Source organism: Talpa europaea (genome assembly GCF_964194135.1).
Source record: "Talpa europaea genome assembly, chromosome: 10".
NCBI lineage: Eukaryota > Metazoa > Chordata > Mammalia > Eulipotyphla > Talpidae > Talpa > Talpa europaea.
In genome coordinates this window covers 100,864,384-100,880,212 of record NC_140077.1, presented here as the reverse complement: position 1 = coordinate 100,880,212, position 15,829 = coordinate 100,864,384, and the positions used below count along the sequence as shown (strand labels likewise).

The 15,829-nt window shown below is 43.3% G+C and overlaps 1 protein-coding gene across 2 annotated transcripts in view; it reads left to right on the top strand.

The window, feature by feature from the left end:
* Positions 1-3,185: 3,185 nt before the first annotated feature.
* Positions 3,186-15,829, top strand: part of RAPGEF2 (Rap guanine nucleotide exchange factor 2) — a gene marked incomplete at both ends in the record, with an annotated part of 193,591 nt that continues 180,947 nt past the window's right edge. For both annotated transcript variants that reach the window (XM_084245830.1, XM_084245829.1), the window contains one exon: positions 3,186-3,254. In XM_084245830.1, the coding sequence (XP_084101956.1) occupies positions 3,186-3,254 (69 nt within the window). The remainder of the gene's footprint in view (positions 3,255-15,829) is intronic.

The window sequence follows — 15,829 nt, the reverse complement described above, 5'->3', positions numbered from 1 at the left end:
TGTCTTCAGAAGCTTACATTACAGTGGAGGGTAATGATAAAATAAATAAGAGAAATATATAATGTTAGCTGAAGGTAAGGAAAGCAAGGGAGAGAAATAAGGCATGTGGAGTTATAAGGAAAGTGACATTTGAATATCGACAAGAAGATGAAGAATGCCAATCTAGGTTTTGTTTCATTTCTCTGTGGGCTGGGGGTGGGGGATGGGGAATAATTCAGGTAGCAGGAAACAGCAAATGGAAAGGCCATGAGTCCAGAGTTCTAGAAACAGCATAGAGATTAATGAATGGGTCTGGGGAAATGAGTGTGTGTGTGTGTGTTGGGGGGTAGAGTAGTAGATAAGGTCAGAGCGTTAAATGGGGGACAAGGGAATGAGGCCCTTAGGCCATTCATGTCATGGTAAGGCCTTTGATTTTAACCTTAAGTGAGGTGGGGAGCTAGTGAATGGTTTTTAGCAGAGAAGGGATGAGCTAAAGTAAAAAGATTCTCCCTGGTGGTTGTATTCAAAGTAGAACTGTTGGAGGTCGGAGCAGGAAGAGGGAGCCAGGCAGGTGGTTATTTCAAAGTGTAGGCAAAAGATGATGCTGGCTTGGACGAGGGGCATGGCAGGGAGGTGTAGGTAGAGGTTAGATTACTCTAAAGGTTGGGCTGACGGGTTTACTGACTATTAGTGGGATGTAAGAGAAAAAGAGGAGTCAAGAAGACACCAAGGTTTTCACCCAGACCATAGGAAGGGTATAAGTGGCATTAACTGGAAGTGGGGGGCGCCTGTACCAAGGGGACTTTTGGGGCAGGAGTTCTGGAGCTGAGTTTGCACATATGACTTCTGAGACATCTACTAAACACCAGATGGAGGTGTCAGGTATATTTTTTCACTTCATTGGACTTGATTTCTTTTCTTTCTTCTCTCTCTCTCTACAGTAGAGCAGTAATGGCAGTTTTCATGTCCACTGCTTTTGAGGGGATGGTCTGAGCCATAGAGAATTTGATGCTGGGGCTCAGTGGAGGAGTGAATGAGAAATAGAGGGAAGCAGTTCCAGGGAGAGTAGTATAAAGGGTCACAGACATACAATTTATACCCTGGATCAGAAGATGCAAAGTCCCTTCTCTAGGAAGCCACACACGAGACTTAAGGAACCCCAAATACTTGTGTACAATCTATTCCAAGTGTTGAGAAAAACCTAAACGTTTCAAAAGCGGTTTCGAAATTTGAAAAAAATTCAGTGTAGTAGGTCATAAAAGCAACGGTCCTTTTCTAAGTATAGCCTCCACACAGACATCAAAACATGAACTTGTTGGGAAGGGGTAAGCGAGGGGAGGCAGATAAAAATAAATGCCTAGGACCAGAACAGCAGAACTCTCCCCAGAGCTTGGCTGGCCTTGCTTGCATCTTGCTCACAGAGGAAGGGGCGGCGGGGGGGGGGGGGGGGGGGAACTCTGCACCAGTGAGTCCCGTTTGGAAATCTGAGGTCTGAAGGAGGAGGTTTGATCGGTCTGACGCAAAGCCACATCTGCCAATACTTCTGATTATTTCACAACTTGCCGTCGGGTCTCCCGTTAACGACTGATCGATTACCTCCAAACTGGGCGTGCTTGCGTGTCTGGCGGTGACGTGCAAACTAGTGTTAAAACTGACACGCTTCCAGCTCCAAAATTTGGAGGTCCCTGAGTGTGGGAAGGTGGCAGCGTGAGCCCGGGGGGCAGGAGAGCAGCGCTTTCCCTGCAGCAAGCCACAAATCAGCTAAATAAATCCCGAGAGCACGTAGCGCCCCGAAGCAACTCGGAGCCAGCCAGCCCCGGGGTCTAAAGCAGCGCCCGGGACGGCCCCCGGCTGCGGGTCCGGGTCCACTTTTCAGCCCCCGTCCGCGGCTCCCGGGAGAGCGGGGCGCGCAGCCCCGCGCCCCCCGCGCGGGCACCTGGCCGTGCGCCCCCGCTCGGGGCCAGCCCGGGGCGCCGAGACCCCCGCGGCGGGGCGCCGGGCTCACCTGGGGCGCGGGCGGGAGCGCGAGGGCGCGGCCCGCCGGCGGCGGCTCCGGGCGCTGGAGGAGGCGGGACCCGGCGCGCCCCGCCGCCCGCCCCCGATGACGCGGCGCCCGCCGACTCGCGCCCGCGCCGCCACTCTCCTCACCATGGTTGCCGCACAAAGCAACAAGCCCCGGAGGCCGCTTCCTCCCTGAGGAGCGGCTCGGGCGGCCCGACCGGGCGCAGGGGAGGAAGAGGCGGAGGAAGCGGGGGGCGCGCGCCGCGTCCCCAACGCGCTCGCGGGGCCGTGCGCGCCTCTCGGCTCTCGGCCCTCGGACGCCCCTCGCCGGGAGCCCCGACGCGGGCGGCCGCTCTCCCCTCCCCCGGCCCGCGCGCGCCGAGAACAAAGTTGCCGCGAGCGGCTGGGCCGGAGGGCGGCGGCCGGCGGGTGCGCGGCGCCGGGGAGCTGCGCGCGGGGCGCGCGGATGGGGGCCGGGGGAGCCCTCGGCGGCGGCCCGGGCGGCGGCGGCGGCGGCGGGGCGGCCCGCGGGGATGCAGCAGCAGTCGGGCGGCGCGGCCGAGCCCAGTAGCCGGAGACCCGGAGCGGCGGGGAAGGCGGCCGAGGCCCTCGCGCGTCGCGGCGCGCGGACCTGAGCCCGGTGCCCGGCGATCGCGGACGCGGGGGGACCCAGCGCGGCGCGGAGCCCCCCGGGCGGCGGCGCGAACCCCAGAGAGGAGGGGGCGCCCCTCCGCGCGGGAGGGGCGAGGAGGCCCCGCCTGCCCGCGGCCCTCCCCCTGCCCACGGCCGCTCGCACCTCCCTAAAAATAACTCGGGCCCGCGGGGACCGGGAGGAGCCGCCGCTGTCCCCCGAGCGCCGCCGGGGAGGCGTGTCGAGCCCGGGCCGAGGAGCCGCGCGCAGGAAGCCGGCCCCGCGCGGCGGGAGGAGGCGCCGAGGAGGAAGAGGAGTTCCCGAGCGCCCGGCGCGCGCCCCGATCCGGTCCCCCCGGCCGCGGGTCTCGGGCGCCGCGCGCCCCGGGGTCTTCCCGCGGCCTCGCGCTCCAGTCGGGGCGCCCGCGCGCCCGGCCCCCCGCGGGCCCCGCCGCGCTTTGGCCCCCGAGCCGCCGGCGGGCGGGCGAGAGCGCAGGGCGGAGGCAGCGGCCGCGCTGGGCCGGGAGGAGGCCGCCGAGGGTGCCGAGCGGCCCCGGCCCGGCGCGCGGGGGGAGATGGCGTCCTACGTGGATAACAGCTTCCGCCAAGCCGTGATGAAGAACCCCGCCGAGAGGACCCCCCAGGTGAGCCTCGCCGGCGGCCGCCAGCGCTCGGCGGGGTCGGTGCCTCCCAGGCTACGCCCTCCCCCTCCCGCTGCCCCTCCACCCCACCCCGCTTCTTGACACAGCCCCGTGCACCCCACTTCTCCCACCAGGACCCCAACTTCCAGGGGCATCCCGGCGACGAGGCTTCCCCTCTCGGCCCATCCTGGGTTCTTTCTCCCCTCTCTAAGGTATCCGCTGCCTTTTCGCTGCCCTCCCCATTGCTGACCTTCCCCCTGCGTTTGCCCGGCGGGGGAGCAGTCCTCTCATTGGCTTCCCCTCTTCCCAGCCGCCACCCGGCCCCCCTGAATCTCAGGGGGGGCTCCCCGCGCCTCGGCAGGCCGGCTGTTCCTGCCACCCCGACTGCCAGCCCCTTTCCGCGCCCTGCGTGTGGCATTTCCACCTATGGAGTTCTGGGGTGTTTGCAGAGGTCTGGGAGGAAACTTATCTGGCTCAGCAAAAGAACAAGTCGTGTTGGTCTTTTAAACTGAAACACTGCATTTTTCACTCTTTCTTTTTTTCACTATTTTGCTCATTTGAAAAAGGGTGCTGCTTTGCGATGGGGAGGGACACTGAATAAATAGCTGGGCTCGTGCTTTTAGTTTAAACTGCAGACATAACTGCAGAGCAGGCAGATTCACATGCACCCCCTGGAAGGGCACCCTGAGGATTCTTTCGGTGTTGCACAACCTTGTCAAAATTAGATAAGTTTGTTAACCTTTATACATGCGTTTACCTTCGGGCTTAGTTTTCTCTCAAGTGGAGGAATTGCTGATTGTGTTGGGTTTGGTTGTCTCCATTTGGTCTAGAGAGAGGGAAATTTTATACAATTGTGGTGGTTTGATTTTTTTTTTTTTTGGCTTTTAATTGCTGAGTGAATAGTGACGCATATTCCTGAGCGTTGGGAGGTGACTACAGGAGATCCTGCTGCCAACCCTCTTAAGACAAATAAGCTCTCCTGATCTTTTAGACCTTCAGACATTTAAGATCTAATGCTCAAAAGAGTTGCTTCGCTTGTTAGTTGTTAGATGCCATCTGTTCAAATCCAAATGCTCTGCTTCTCTGACGTTGATTATTATTTAATGTGGGAAGAGCAGAGTAAAATAGAATCTTCCACTGTCTGCCTTTTTGGACAGGGTACAAGAATGACACCTGGTACCATTTTTTGATTTTTCATTTCTCATGATGGAGCGGTCACATCTGGGGTGGGAGTGTCATAGATAAATTGCATATATTTACCAAATGTGTGAAAGATGGGTGATAATTCACTAGAGATGGGTGAAATTCATTACACAGTGTCCCCAGAAAGTTCCTATTCCAACATATTCTCTCTCTCTTTCTCTCTTTTGAAAGATTTATTTATTTATGCATACAAGAGCTGGGGTACAGGCCAGAGATGGGGGGGCGGATGGGGGAAGTGAGAGGATTCACCAGAGTCAGAGTAGGGAACAGAACAGGCAGACTGACTGAAATACACTGCTGAGGGAGCAGCTGGGGAGACAGGAGAGGCCTGCTGCGCCCCGTGGGTTGCTCCTTGGCAGGCCGGGGATTGAACTTGTGCTGCAGAGGCTGTGGATAGCTTCATAGTGCATGGCTTAACCCCTGGCTCCACTAGGGAGGCCCTCCAACATTATCAAAAACAATGTCCAGCTTTGCTGTTTTCCCTGGGCGTTACAAGAACCTCTTCTTTGCCTTCTCCATCTGCTGGTTTTAAAATTGTCAACTGAATCAGTTATCTGCATTTGAAAATGCATGTTCCCAGTAGCAGCATGGTGGAAAAGCAAATTTCTGTGAAATATTTCCATTCCTTTCAGGGTTTGAAGTGCCAACTGAAATCACAACACATGCTGAGAATATTGGAGCCTAGCAAGGCCAGTCAGAAAATGATGTCAGAGGCCTTTAGTGGAAATCAGAGGAGGGGAGAGAGGTGCCTTTGCTTGATTAATTAGAGTAGCCACCACTCCAACCCTATCCAGAGGAGAAGGGGCGCGGTCAACAAACAAGACTGGAAGAGACAAAACTTCCTCTGTGACACAGTGTGTGGATTGTGCCAAATAAATGAACTGTTAAACTTTCCTGTTCCCCTGGCCACTTGTGTAGTACCAAGTAATAACTGATCCAGGGCAGAACCTGGCTTGAGTCAAAAGTGGACCATATAACTAACACCACAGCATGAAAGCTTCATTGACAGTTTGAAAGTCAGGTATTTCCTCCCTCGTGGGCCCCCCCCCACCTTATAGACAGAGTAAACAGAGAAAGCTGCCAAAGATTTTGAACCTTCTTAAGTGTCAATCCTGTTAACTTTGATGTTCATTTGGTTATTACTCTGTGCACACCCCCCATGTTTATTTGTTATTTCAAAGAGAAAGTGGTTTGAAATGTGAATGTTTTCCATCTTTACCTGGCTTGTCAACAGTAATTAATCCAAATGTTTGAAACAAATAATTCATTTTATTCAAAGATGTTTTGGTAGCAGGTGCTTTTTGTATTGGATTATTTGTTAATGCAATAGCTGAAAGTTTTTCTATACTCCTTTTTTTCATGAATGCTTAGAGTTAGAATTTTGTTACATAAGAAGGGAAACATATTAAATAAACTTGATATCATGAACAGAAGGATGTGAATTAGGAAGTTTTGCTGTCATAGACACAGTGAAAGAGTTTGGATGATTCTTGCTAGATGCAAAAGGAAGGTGCTTTAAAAGAAAAAAAAAACAGAGGAAGATATTGAAGTATTTTTTTGCTGAAGTCAGTTCTTTTCAACCCTTCCAGCCCAGTTTTTTGCTCACAAACCCCAGGAGGATATAGTTTTGTACTTAGGTCAATCAGTTGCTTAGAAGCAATGTCACTATTGTAACCTAAGATGTTAGCTAGAAGCGAATAGGGTAAGGGTGGGGGGATCTGGGGGAGTCTCAGTGTTAACACAGGACTTGGAAAACTTGGGAGCTTTTCATGCTGGCAAATGGGAACCCACATCATTAGAAAGAGAGAATGGTAATGAGAAGTTAGAAAAAAAATTGACAAGAATTTTTAGCCAAAGTATCGGTGTTCATATTTCAAGGGTTGTCACTGGTTCACTTGATAGTCTAAGAGGAGGAAGAAATGTGTGTCCCATGTTGTGTATCTGGAAACCTGGCTCAGTGCTGGTCAGTGGGGCCCTGTGTTCTAAATAACAAAGTCCCTTGACAATAATGAACACTAAGCATTCTATTGACATTTTTCAGTGCACCTCTGTTGAAAAACAGGACTCTTAAATAATTGCTTTATTCAACTATTTGGGTTTATGTCTTTAATCACGTAAATGGGAAGCTTGGTCACCAAAGCAATTTAGTGAAGTAAAGACCTAAATAAATTACAAACAGCTTTATTCCCCGAGGCTTTGAACAATAAAATGATTTTTCTAAACCATTTTATTAACTTGTTGCATTCAGACTCTTTGAAATTGCTTCTGTAAAGTGTTCAGATGCATATTTTTAGTTTTTCAGGTGAAATATGTATTGCAGAATTGTTTCCTCTATTTTAAAGACCTAAGTTAATGTGTTTTTGGCCATAAAAGTTACTTTTGTAACTGTTATGGGTAAAACAGTCCCTGTCTCATCTCCTCCTAGTTAATAGTATTTGTCCTTTACCATTGGACCTCTTTTTTGGGGGGGAGGGGAGGTTATTGTATCTTTTGATTTAGTTCCTAACTCATGACTTTGTCAGCTGAGAGTTCATAACAATACAAGACTTAATTCTTTCCAAAGTCATTTAGTAGAATATGTCTTGAGTCACAATGAGAGGACTGAAAAAATAACCTGTAGCCCAAGAACTTTGAGTTATGAGAATCTGCACAGAAGACTCTCTCTCTGGTAAATATTTAACTTCCAAATCTAGTGGAAGAATTGTGTCTATCTCTGTCAATTTTCCAGTTGGTTTTCTTTTTATCCATGTTTACGAGTTATTTTCATTTGACAATACTTGGATTCTAGTTTAGCTTATCTTGGGCTCTAGTAATACACATTTGTTACTTACTTAGATTTTGTTTACAAATCACAACTAAATGGTCTATATGCAATTTAAAAAGCATGTTTCACAAAGTAATGCCCATTTGATCACAGCGTTTAGCTTTCGCAACACTCTTATTTGAATTTATAGGTTAAAAAAGGCACACATTTAGGGGCCTCCTCGGTGGTGCAGCGGTTGAGCGCTGGGTTGCTAAGCTGCCCGCAGCCTCTGCAGCCTCTGCAGCCTCTGCAGCCTCTGCAGCGCTGGTTCGATTCCCGGCTGCTTCCCGGCCACCGGAGGAGGGTCCCACATGGCGTGCAGACCTCTCCTGCCGCCCGCTGCTCCCCTCAGCAGTGTACTTCGGTCCTTCTGCCTGCTCTGCTCCCTGCTCTTGACTGGTGAATTCTCTCACCCTCCTGCACTTCTGATTGTACCCAGTGCTTATATAAATAAATAAATCTTTAAAAAAAAAAAAGGCACACATTTATAACTGAAAAACTAATTTCAAAGTATGAGCATGTCACTTTGAACAGGTGAGAATTTAAGTTTATGGTAAACATTATTAGCATTCTTTTGGAATATTGGTGGAAACTTAGTTGCCTTCAAATAACTATAAACATTTAGTAATTAATAGTTCCATAATTAGCTTTGTATGTCTTGGCTGAGGTTCAAAATGGATCTCTCCAACTGCATTGCTGTATCTAGAGGTTTTTTTTTTTTTTAACACCTCTAAGCTTTCACAAAGAGTCAAAAAGAACAAAAAAATTAAAGGAAGAGAACTACCTAGTTGCTAATTTGTTGCCTTTTTTCCTCTCACAAAAGGATACAATAAAGCCAAAAGAAGCTATAACCTTCAGCCACTATTATTTTTAACTGTTGCTATTTGAGTTAAAAAAAAAAAAGGAGGGTATACGATCCAAAACTGTTCTTAAAGTCAGTATTCTTTGCATCATAAGAAAAGTCAACATGTCTTTTAAGAAAATTTTACTGAGGGACTGAAAAAAGTCCTTATCTAGTAGGATTTGGGGAGAAACTTAATGATCACACTGAATCCTGCCTTGGGTGATATTTGAAATTCAAGTTTCATAAAGTAACATTACCTAAGGCAATGTCTCAGATAACAATTATCTCTCTGAAATAAAGATATGATAGCTGTTTTATAAAGCAGAAAAACCTTACTTCGGCTTGACTCATGGAAATTTACTTTTGAAAGTTTTGTCACTTATTTGTAAATTTCCTAGGTAGTGAAAACAAGTTGTAATTACCTGAAGTAACTCATCTAGACTAAAGAGAGAAAGAAATGGGGGCTCTATGCTTCCTTGATATCTGTGTTTTATGGGCTATTTCTTTGCCTCATCCCAGTTTTAGTAGCAGTTTCCTCATCTGTAAAATGAGAAAATGTAGGTTCCTGATGTTTTGTAGGATAAGTGAAAGAACATCCATTTACTATTTAGTGCAATGTCAAATGATGGTTCTTTTGTAGCATATTTCAGTGAAATACCTATTCAGTAGAATCTGGGAATGCAGAGATGAAATGAGCCTTCTCTCAGGTAACTTACCAGTCTGTTGTATCTATAAGTACAAAGTGATTCATTATTGCTGTAACAGCTGTCTTGTGGCAGTTGTGACCAGAGTGTGGACTTCCTGGATGACTGTACTGAGTCTTGGGGTAGTAGGAATTCACCCACCAGACCAGGGGACAGGGAACGTATTCCATACTTCCCTGCTGTTGTGGAAGTTGCACACATGGTTATAAGAAAATGATAGACCTTTGTTCATTGTTTTGGAGCCCAGGGGGTGAGTAGGAATGGGGAGTGACTCTTACCAGCATATAGATGCTTGTGATTTGGAGGGAAGTAAGAGATGGGGAGCTCTGTTAGAGGCTGATGTCTGTTCTTCAGGCTTGAGATGATCAGGAGCCTGACCTACACCGCGGCTGAACGTGAGCACATTTATATCGGCAGCTCATTGTATCAAATTTGCTTGCATTGTGTCAGGACAGCCTAATCATGGCAGTGACAGTGATGGACTTTTCCTAGCTCATAGGGGAAATGATACATGTTAAATGTAATTTTCTTCATTTTAAAGATTTTTTTAACTTTTTTTTTTTTTTAAAGATTTATTCATGCATACAAGAACCGAGGTACAGGCCAGAGGCCCGGGAGGGTAAGAGGATTCACCAGAGATAGATCGGGGAACAGAACAGGCAGACTGACTGAAATACACTGAGGGGAGCTTGAGGGGAGCAGCAGGCGAGGCAGGAGAGGTCTGCTGCACCATGTGGGTTGCTCCCTGGCTGGCCGGGATCTGAATGGCGCTGCAGAGGCTGAGGCTGTGAGGCTGCGGACAGCTTCACTGCGCTGCGCTCACCCCACTGTGTCACCAGGGGAGGCCCCATTTTAAAGACTTTTAACATATTTTTTCCTTCAACTTTGATATCTTCCACGTGTTTGTTTTGTATTCTAATAAGAAATATCTGGTTATATCATATCATATCATATCATAATGCTAAATATATTTGTTTTTCTTAATCCCTAATGAGAATGACATTTGCAAGCATTTGTTCTTTGAAAGATTTGAGAACCTTCTGAGCTTGAGAAGCAAACCTAAGTTTTTCGTATAAAAGCTCGTATTGACCTGTGAGGCACAGTGTAATGGTGCAGTGAGCTCTTGAGACCAGTTCCTTATTCCCGTGCACCATTATTTTTTGTTTAGATAGATTAATTAATGTTGATAAATTAGGAAGGAGAACTAATTGGCAGTACATATATAATTGGTCTTTTGTTGCTTTGTTAGATCTCTGGTACATATAGTTAGCAAAATATGTTCAGTGGTTATAATGCCAGCCTGTGTGTAGGGAGGAAAACAAAGCAATTGCCACATTGTTTTGACAGTAAGGATTTTTATCTTTTCAGGAAAAACCCCTCTATTTTCACATGCTAATTAACCACTACTTACTGAGCTGTATGAAGTATGATTTCCTTTTCTTCATTCTCTGTACTTTTGGTGTGGTGATGGTGGGGTTAGTTTTTGTGTTCCTGAAGTACCATTATCTGAGGATTGGGGAAATGTAAGGTGAAATGGGTTTAATAGTGATAATAATGAGAAAACTCTAGAGTGATGTGTATAAAATAAAGACCAAAGATCAGTACGTTTTAGATGAGCAAGAGTTGTGATGGTATAGCACATTCGAGCGTTTCAATTTATTAGTTCCTTTACAGAGGTTTTCTTTTTTGTTTGCTTATAACTTTAGCCATCAGTGATGCCTTACTCAAAGAACTGCCTTGCTCAAGTAGCATTTTTATAATTCAGAAGGAAGTCTAATGGATATATTTACAAGGGAATCCCAGTGGGCTAATTGGGGACAGTTTGAACAACAAAACAATGTATTATAACCCCTAGGAGGGAAATATCTTTGAGTTTATACTAATATAAGCAAATAATTGGATAAATAAATGGGGAGAAAAAGACAACTCTTTGTTATAGTTGAATTTCCAATAAAAAAGTAGAAGGAATGACGGAAATAGAAAATCACCTGTAGGCAAACATCAAGTAATAATTGTTGCAGGAATCATCTGTGTATGGCAGTAGGATGAGAATATAGTGTAGATCTAATATCATCAGAATATTTCCATAGTTTCAAGGTGTCTCCACCTTAAGATTACCTAATTAATTAGAAAGGAGAAATCAGTACCTTTAGTGAAGAAAACTGGCAGACACCATATGATCCTGCTGATCAAAGTTATAGCAACCATAATAAGCATAATAATATGTATTTTCTGATATGATGCCCTTGAAAAGGGCACAGCCGTGGTGATAGTCTCACAGTAAAAGACTTTACTGTAGGAGCCAGAAAGAAGTGTCACAGATCAGGGGAGAATAAGGAAAAGTGGTAACCAAGTAAGATTCTGGACTAGATCCTGAACCAGAAAAAAATAATTTTTAGACAACTGGTAAAATTTGAAGTTAGATAATTTTATAAAGAATTATTTTAGCTGTTAAATTATGGGAAGGTTTTTGCAGAGTGAAAGTATCTTTGAGCTGTTTTTTAGACAACTTAGTTCAGAATTACTTAAAAAATAAAAGGAAGCATAGATTTTGTAGTTTTTTTTGTGACGCTGACAAGGAGTTGCTAAATTAAGATATTTTAAAAATTAGTAATTTTCCTGATTAACAATTTAATCTTATTAAAGTGATTAGTGTCTTTTAACTAGATATTTTGAATGCAGTGGCTCATTAATGACATGGTTGAAGCAACACATTAGTTGGAGGAAATTTAAAATATACAGATACCTATATACATTATAACTTTAATAAATAGACAAGGAGAGCTAACATAACTTTTAACTATTTTTTCATCCATATTCTTACCTGATTTTTGTAGCTATTCAAGAGATAGTGTATTTTACTGCATTTGAATGTTCCATCATCCTTAATTTATGTAAGTTACACAATTTGCTATAAGAAAAAAATATGTGGGAAATACAATATTCAATGTATATCAAGCAACATAGAGTCAAAATTATGGTAGTGCCTTAAGAAAGTCAATCCAGGTGAAATTGAAGTTGTGTGTTCCCCTGTACACCTTTCCCTTTCTTGTGAACTTGCAAGTTCTTTAAATTGTTACATTTGGTAGGAGTGAGGGGGTGGAAAGCAGGGAAAAGAGTGACAAGGGTGTGTTTAAAAAGTCTAGTCAGAAGCAATATTTTAGCTACAGATGATAATATTATCGAAGGTGAGTGTAGTCAGTATTTTCATTTAGACTTTTTAGGACTTTCAGTATTAAAGAAACAGGAATTTCTTTTTTAAAATCTGCTGAAGGTAGAAATATACCTACAAAACTTACTGGCCCTCATGTGTATGCCTTTGCATTTCAGTTATAAAGCCAGTCCCCATACCCTCCACTTCCCACTCTCCATTAGCCACCTAACTTTTCCCTTTTTTGGTGGTAAACACTAGGGAATGCATGCTGTTTTTGTGTACCACATATTACTTTTTTCCTATAAAATTGGCACTGGAAGACTGAATTTAAAAATATGAGACCTCACTCTTGAGGTAACTACAAACAAAGAGCTAGAAAGTATTAACCATTTTTAATAATTAAAAATGGAAACATTACCTATATGTTAAGAGAACTTTCTGATTGATGACATCAACAGTAAATTCCTTTTGATGGCACAAGTGAAAAAGAAAAAGGCTTGGCCAGGCTTTGAAGTAACTAAAATTTTCTAAAATAAAAATGTGAAACCGTGTGAGAGTGTAGGTAAAACAATTTAACGTTTGTCCATTTTGTTCTGTATATTAGTAATTATTTGAATTCTTCAAGGCAATAAGCTCCTGATTTCTTCTCTGGACTATATAATGCAGCTTGGCAAACTCTATTTTCTTTTAAGCATTTTCAGATTTATTAGGAGATGCCTAGTCAAATTGTTAGAAACATTTAGTTGTTAAATTTTTTAGTTATTGTATTAAGAAGCTGCTTGATCACATGCGTCTTTTCAAACAGAGGAGTTTTTAAAATTCATGATTTAAAATATTAAAATACAGTAGTATAACATGACAAGAAGTGAGGTAAGGAAGAATTGGACTGCATTTCCATTTTGTGTCTGATCCCCCTACTTTTGTAGAGCTGGAAAAAATTGAGAACCAAGCATTAGGTTACCTGCATGCTTGCTCATTGAATTCGAGAAATCACAGTCTTCTTTTGGATGCATGCAACGTATGCAGAAACCCCAAAGTTCAGTAGCCCCAATTGTGACCCTCCAAATCTGAATCTTTATCTGTGACTAATTGGAAATGAATGAGAATTCCACTAGCAACATGGTAAAATCATTTCACTTAAAAAACCTTGTTCCCCTTTATATGCTCTGGGATGAGTGATTACCATTGCAGTTATACATTTATAACTTTAATTGTATGCACAGAAAAGTTTTGATATTTTGTGCATTTTCATCGTAATCTAGTGGTTGTGCTCCTGGACTTTGTGGTCAAACAGACTGTGGTGAGGTATTTAACTTTTGTGGGTATCAAGCTTTGAAATTTCATGGACTATTTAAACATTTCATAAGGCACTGGAGCACAGACACTGATTTGTCACTTATTTACTTTTGCCAAGTGAGTGTATTAAAATAACATAAACTTGCTTCCCATTCTTCTTATCACGTAAAAGAATGTGTTTAATTTTCACACCCATGTGAAGTTGGTAATATTATCATACCCAACCATGGCAAATTTTTAACCAGTCCTTGGCAAAAACAGAATAATGTGGTTTAAAAAAAAAAGGAGTTATTTATTTTGAGATTATGGATCCTTTTAATTTTATGATATTACGATGTTCTTTCTTTTGAAGTAGATAGATGGCAAATTAACATCTGCTCCAGAATTTAATGAATACTAGTGTGGAGTGTTAAATAAATATGTTGTTATTATTTAACTAGTTGTATTTAGTCTCAAATTTACCTTTTGCCTGAGATATTTTTTCATCATTAATGTATTTTATCACTAAATCACTGACGTGACTTATAAATTAAGTTCTTGGCTTACATTGTATTGGTATTGCATTGGTCTGCGAGTTACCCAAAACTGAACACATGGAGGCTTGACTGTGGGCTCATTTTTTCACACAATAAAAAATTTAAAGGTAGGCAGGGCTGCTCTGGTGTAGATACTTACAATGTCATTATGGAGTCTGACTTAGTCTCCTACTGAGCAAGTGACTTTAGTTTTTAGTTTTCAAAGCCACAAAGTGATGGATGTACCATGAAGCAGGAAAAAAGGGAGGGTGTTGAAAATAAAACATCTTTTATTTTGAAAGAATTGTCATTGGCCAGATCTGTGTCACATGACTATTCCTAGTCAAAAGATGCTGGAAATTTGAATATTTTGCATTTAAGGGCTTAAATTACAGAAAGACAGGAAAGAATGAAATTAGATAAATGAATGCTGTTAGTGGATCATATTTGTCTTCTACTTTTTCACCCATGTTTTATTTTTAATTTTAACATGTACTTGCTCTTCTCATGGAAGGCACAGAGTGATATTTGGAGTGTCTAGAGACTCCCTAACCCATGGATGCTTCTCTTACCTGATGCTGATGCCTGAGTGACATTGAGGAAAACCCATGAATTGCAATGTTGGCTTGTGGTTTTGAGGGGAACCTGGAGGCTAGCAGGCTGGTAGTCTTCACAGTGCTCACGCTGGTTCACATTTGTCATTGTCAGACCTGTGGCCGAGGCGGCGTCTCAGGAGCATTTGAGGAGGGCTGCAAATCTAGTCTGGTCTCTAGGAGATCCTTCACTAAAAAATGTTGAAAATTCCAGATCTACTTTGGACTCCAGTAGAGGAAATAGACAACACAAATAGTGAAGTGAATTTCTCCCTGATATAGGGGAAGAGCCAAGAAACTGTTGAAAATTTAATCCCCTAGATCAGGAGTGAGTAAACTATAGCCCTTGGGCCAAATTGGGCCCCTGGCCTGTTTTTGTATATAAGCTTGGAACATAGCCAAGCTCATTCATAGGTGTTGTCAGTGACTGCTTTCTCCCTGCAGAAGCTGAGTTGAGTAGGTGACAAGAGGCTGTATAGCTTGCAAAGCCTAAACAGTGCTGTCTGACTTGTTTTCCAGTTTGTCCTTTGCCGAACCTCTATTTGCCAATACCTCTGGAGGACAGTGGGTGTGGGAGTGATTATTTAATGCTGTTATCAGTTATACCTCAGAGAAGTGGAGAACATTCTTTCTAATATTTGATAGGGTGAAGAGTAGACCACACTTTGCTATGAAAGCATATTTTGTAATTTCAAGGGCTGAGCCTATTAACATAACAATATCATAAACAAAAATATATTTATTTTTAAATTATGTTCCTTAAATTTAAATATATGTATGGTCTTTTAGTTAGTCAAGTATTAGACAACTGCAGAGCACTCTGGGAGTTGTTTGTAATGTAGTTCTGAACAGATTTGACTGGATAGTTAACTTTCTCCTGTGACTGGCCTAACTTAGAAAACTCCAATGACAGAAGCTTGGGAAATGTCTGTCAAATTGGTCAAAACATCAAATCAACTTGACCGTTATTTTTCTTTCTTAGTAGTGTTCTCACTCAGGTTTTGTTTTTAAAATGACTTGTAGGAAATGTTAATAAGTCACTTGAACACAAATGTTTCAGTTGCTGTTTCATATTCTCTTACTAGCCAATTTATAAATGAAAACTTTAAGAGCTTTAAAGGAGTAAGTGAACATACTATAGATTTTTTGGTACATGTCACAGTTTTTATTCCTTATTTATTTCAAGGGAAGATAACTTGGTGGAAATTTTGTATTTTGGTGCCACAGAAGACAAATTTGTTACCTTAGAAATAAACACTGCTACTAGGGAATTAATACAATGTATTTAATATTAAATGAAAAACATTGATTTTTCAATTCTATTAATCCTTGAGTTTTGTGTTCTACTTCTTCAATACCTGCATAAATGACTTAAATTATTTTAATTCCTCAATTTGCCAATAATAATGCTAAATGCTTATGAAACATTCAAACGGAATATTTAGAAAGTTGCTGACTTGATAGGA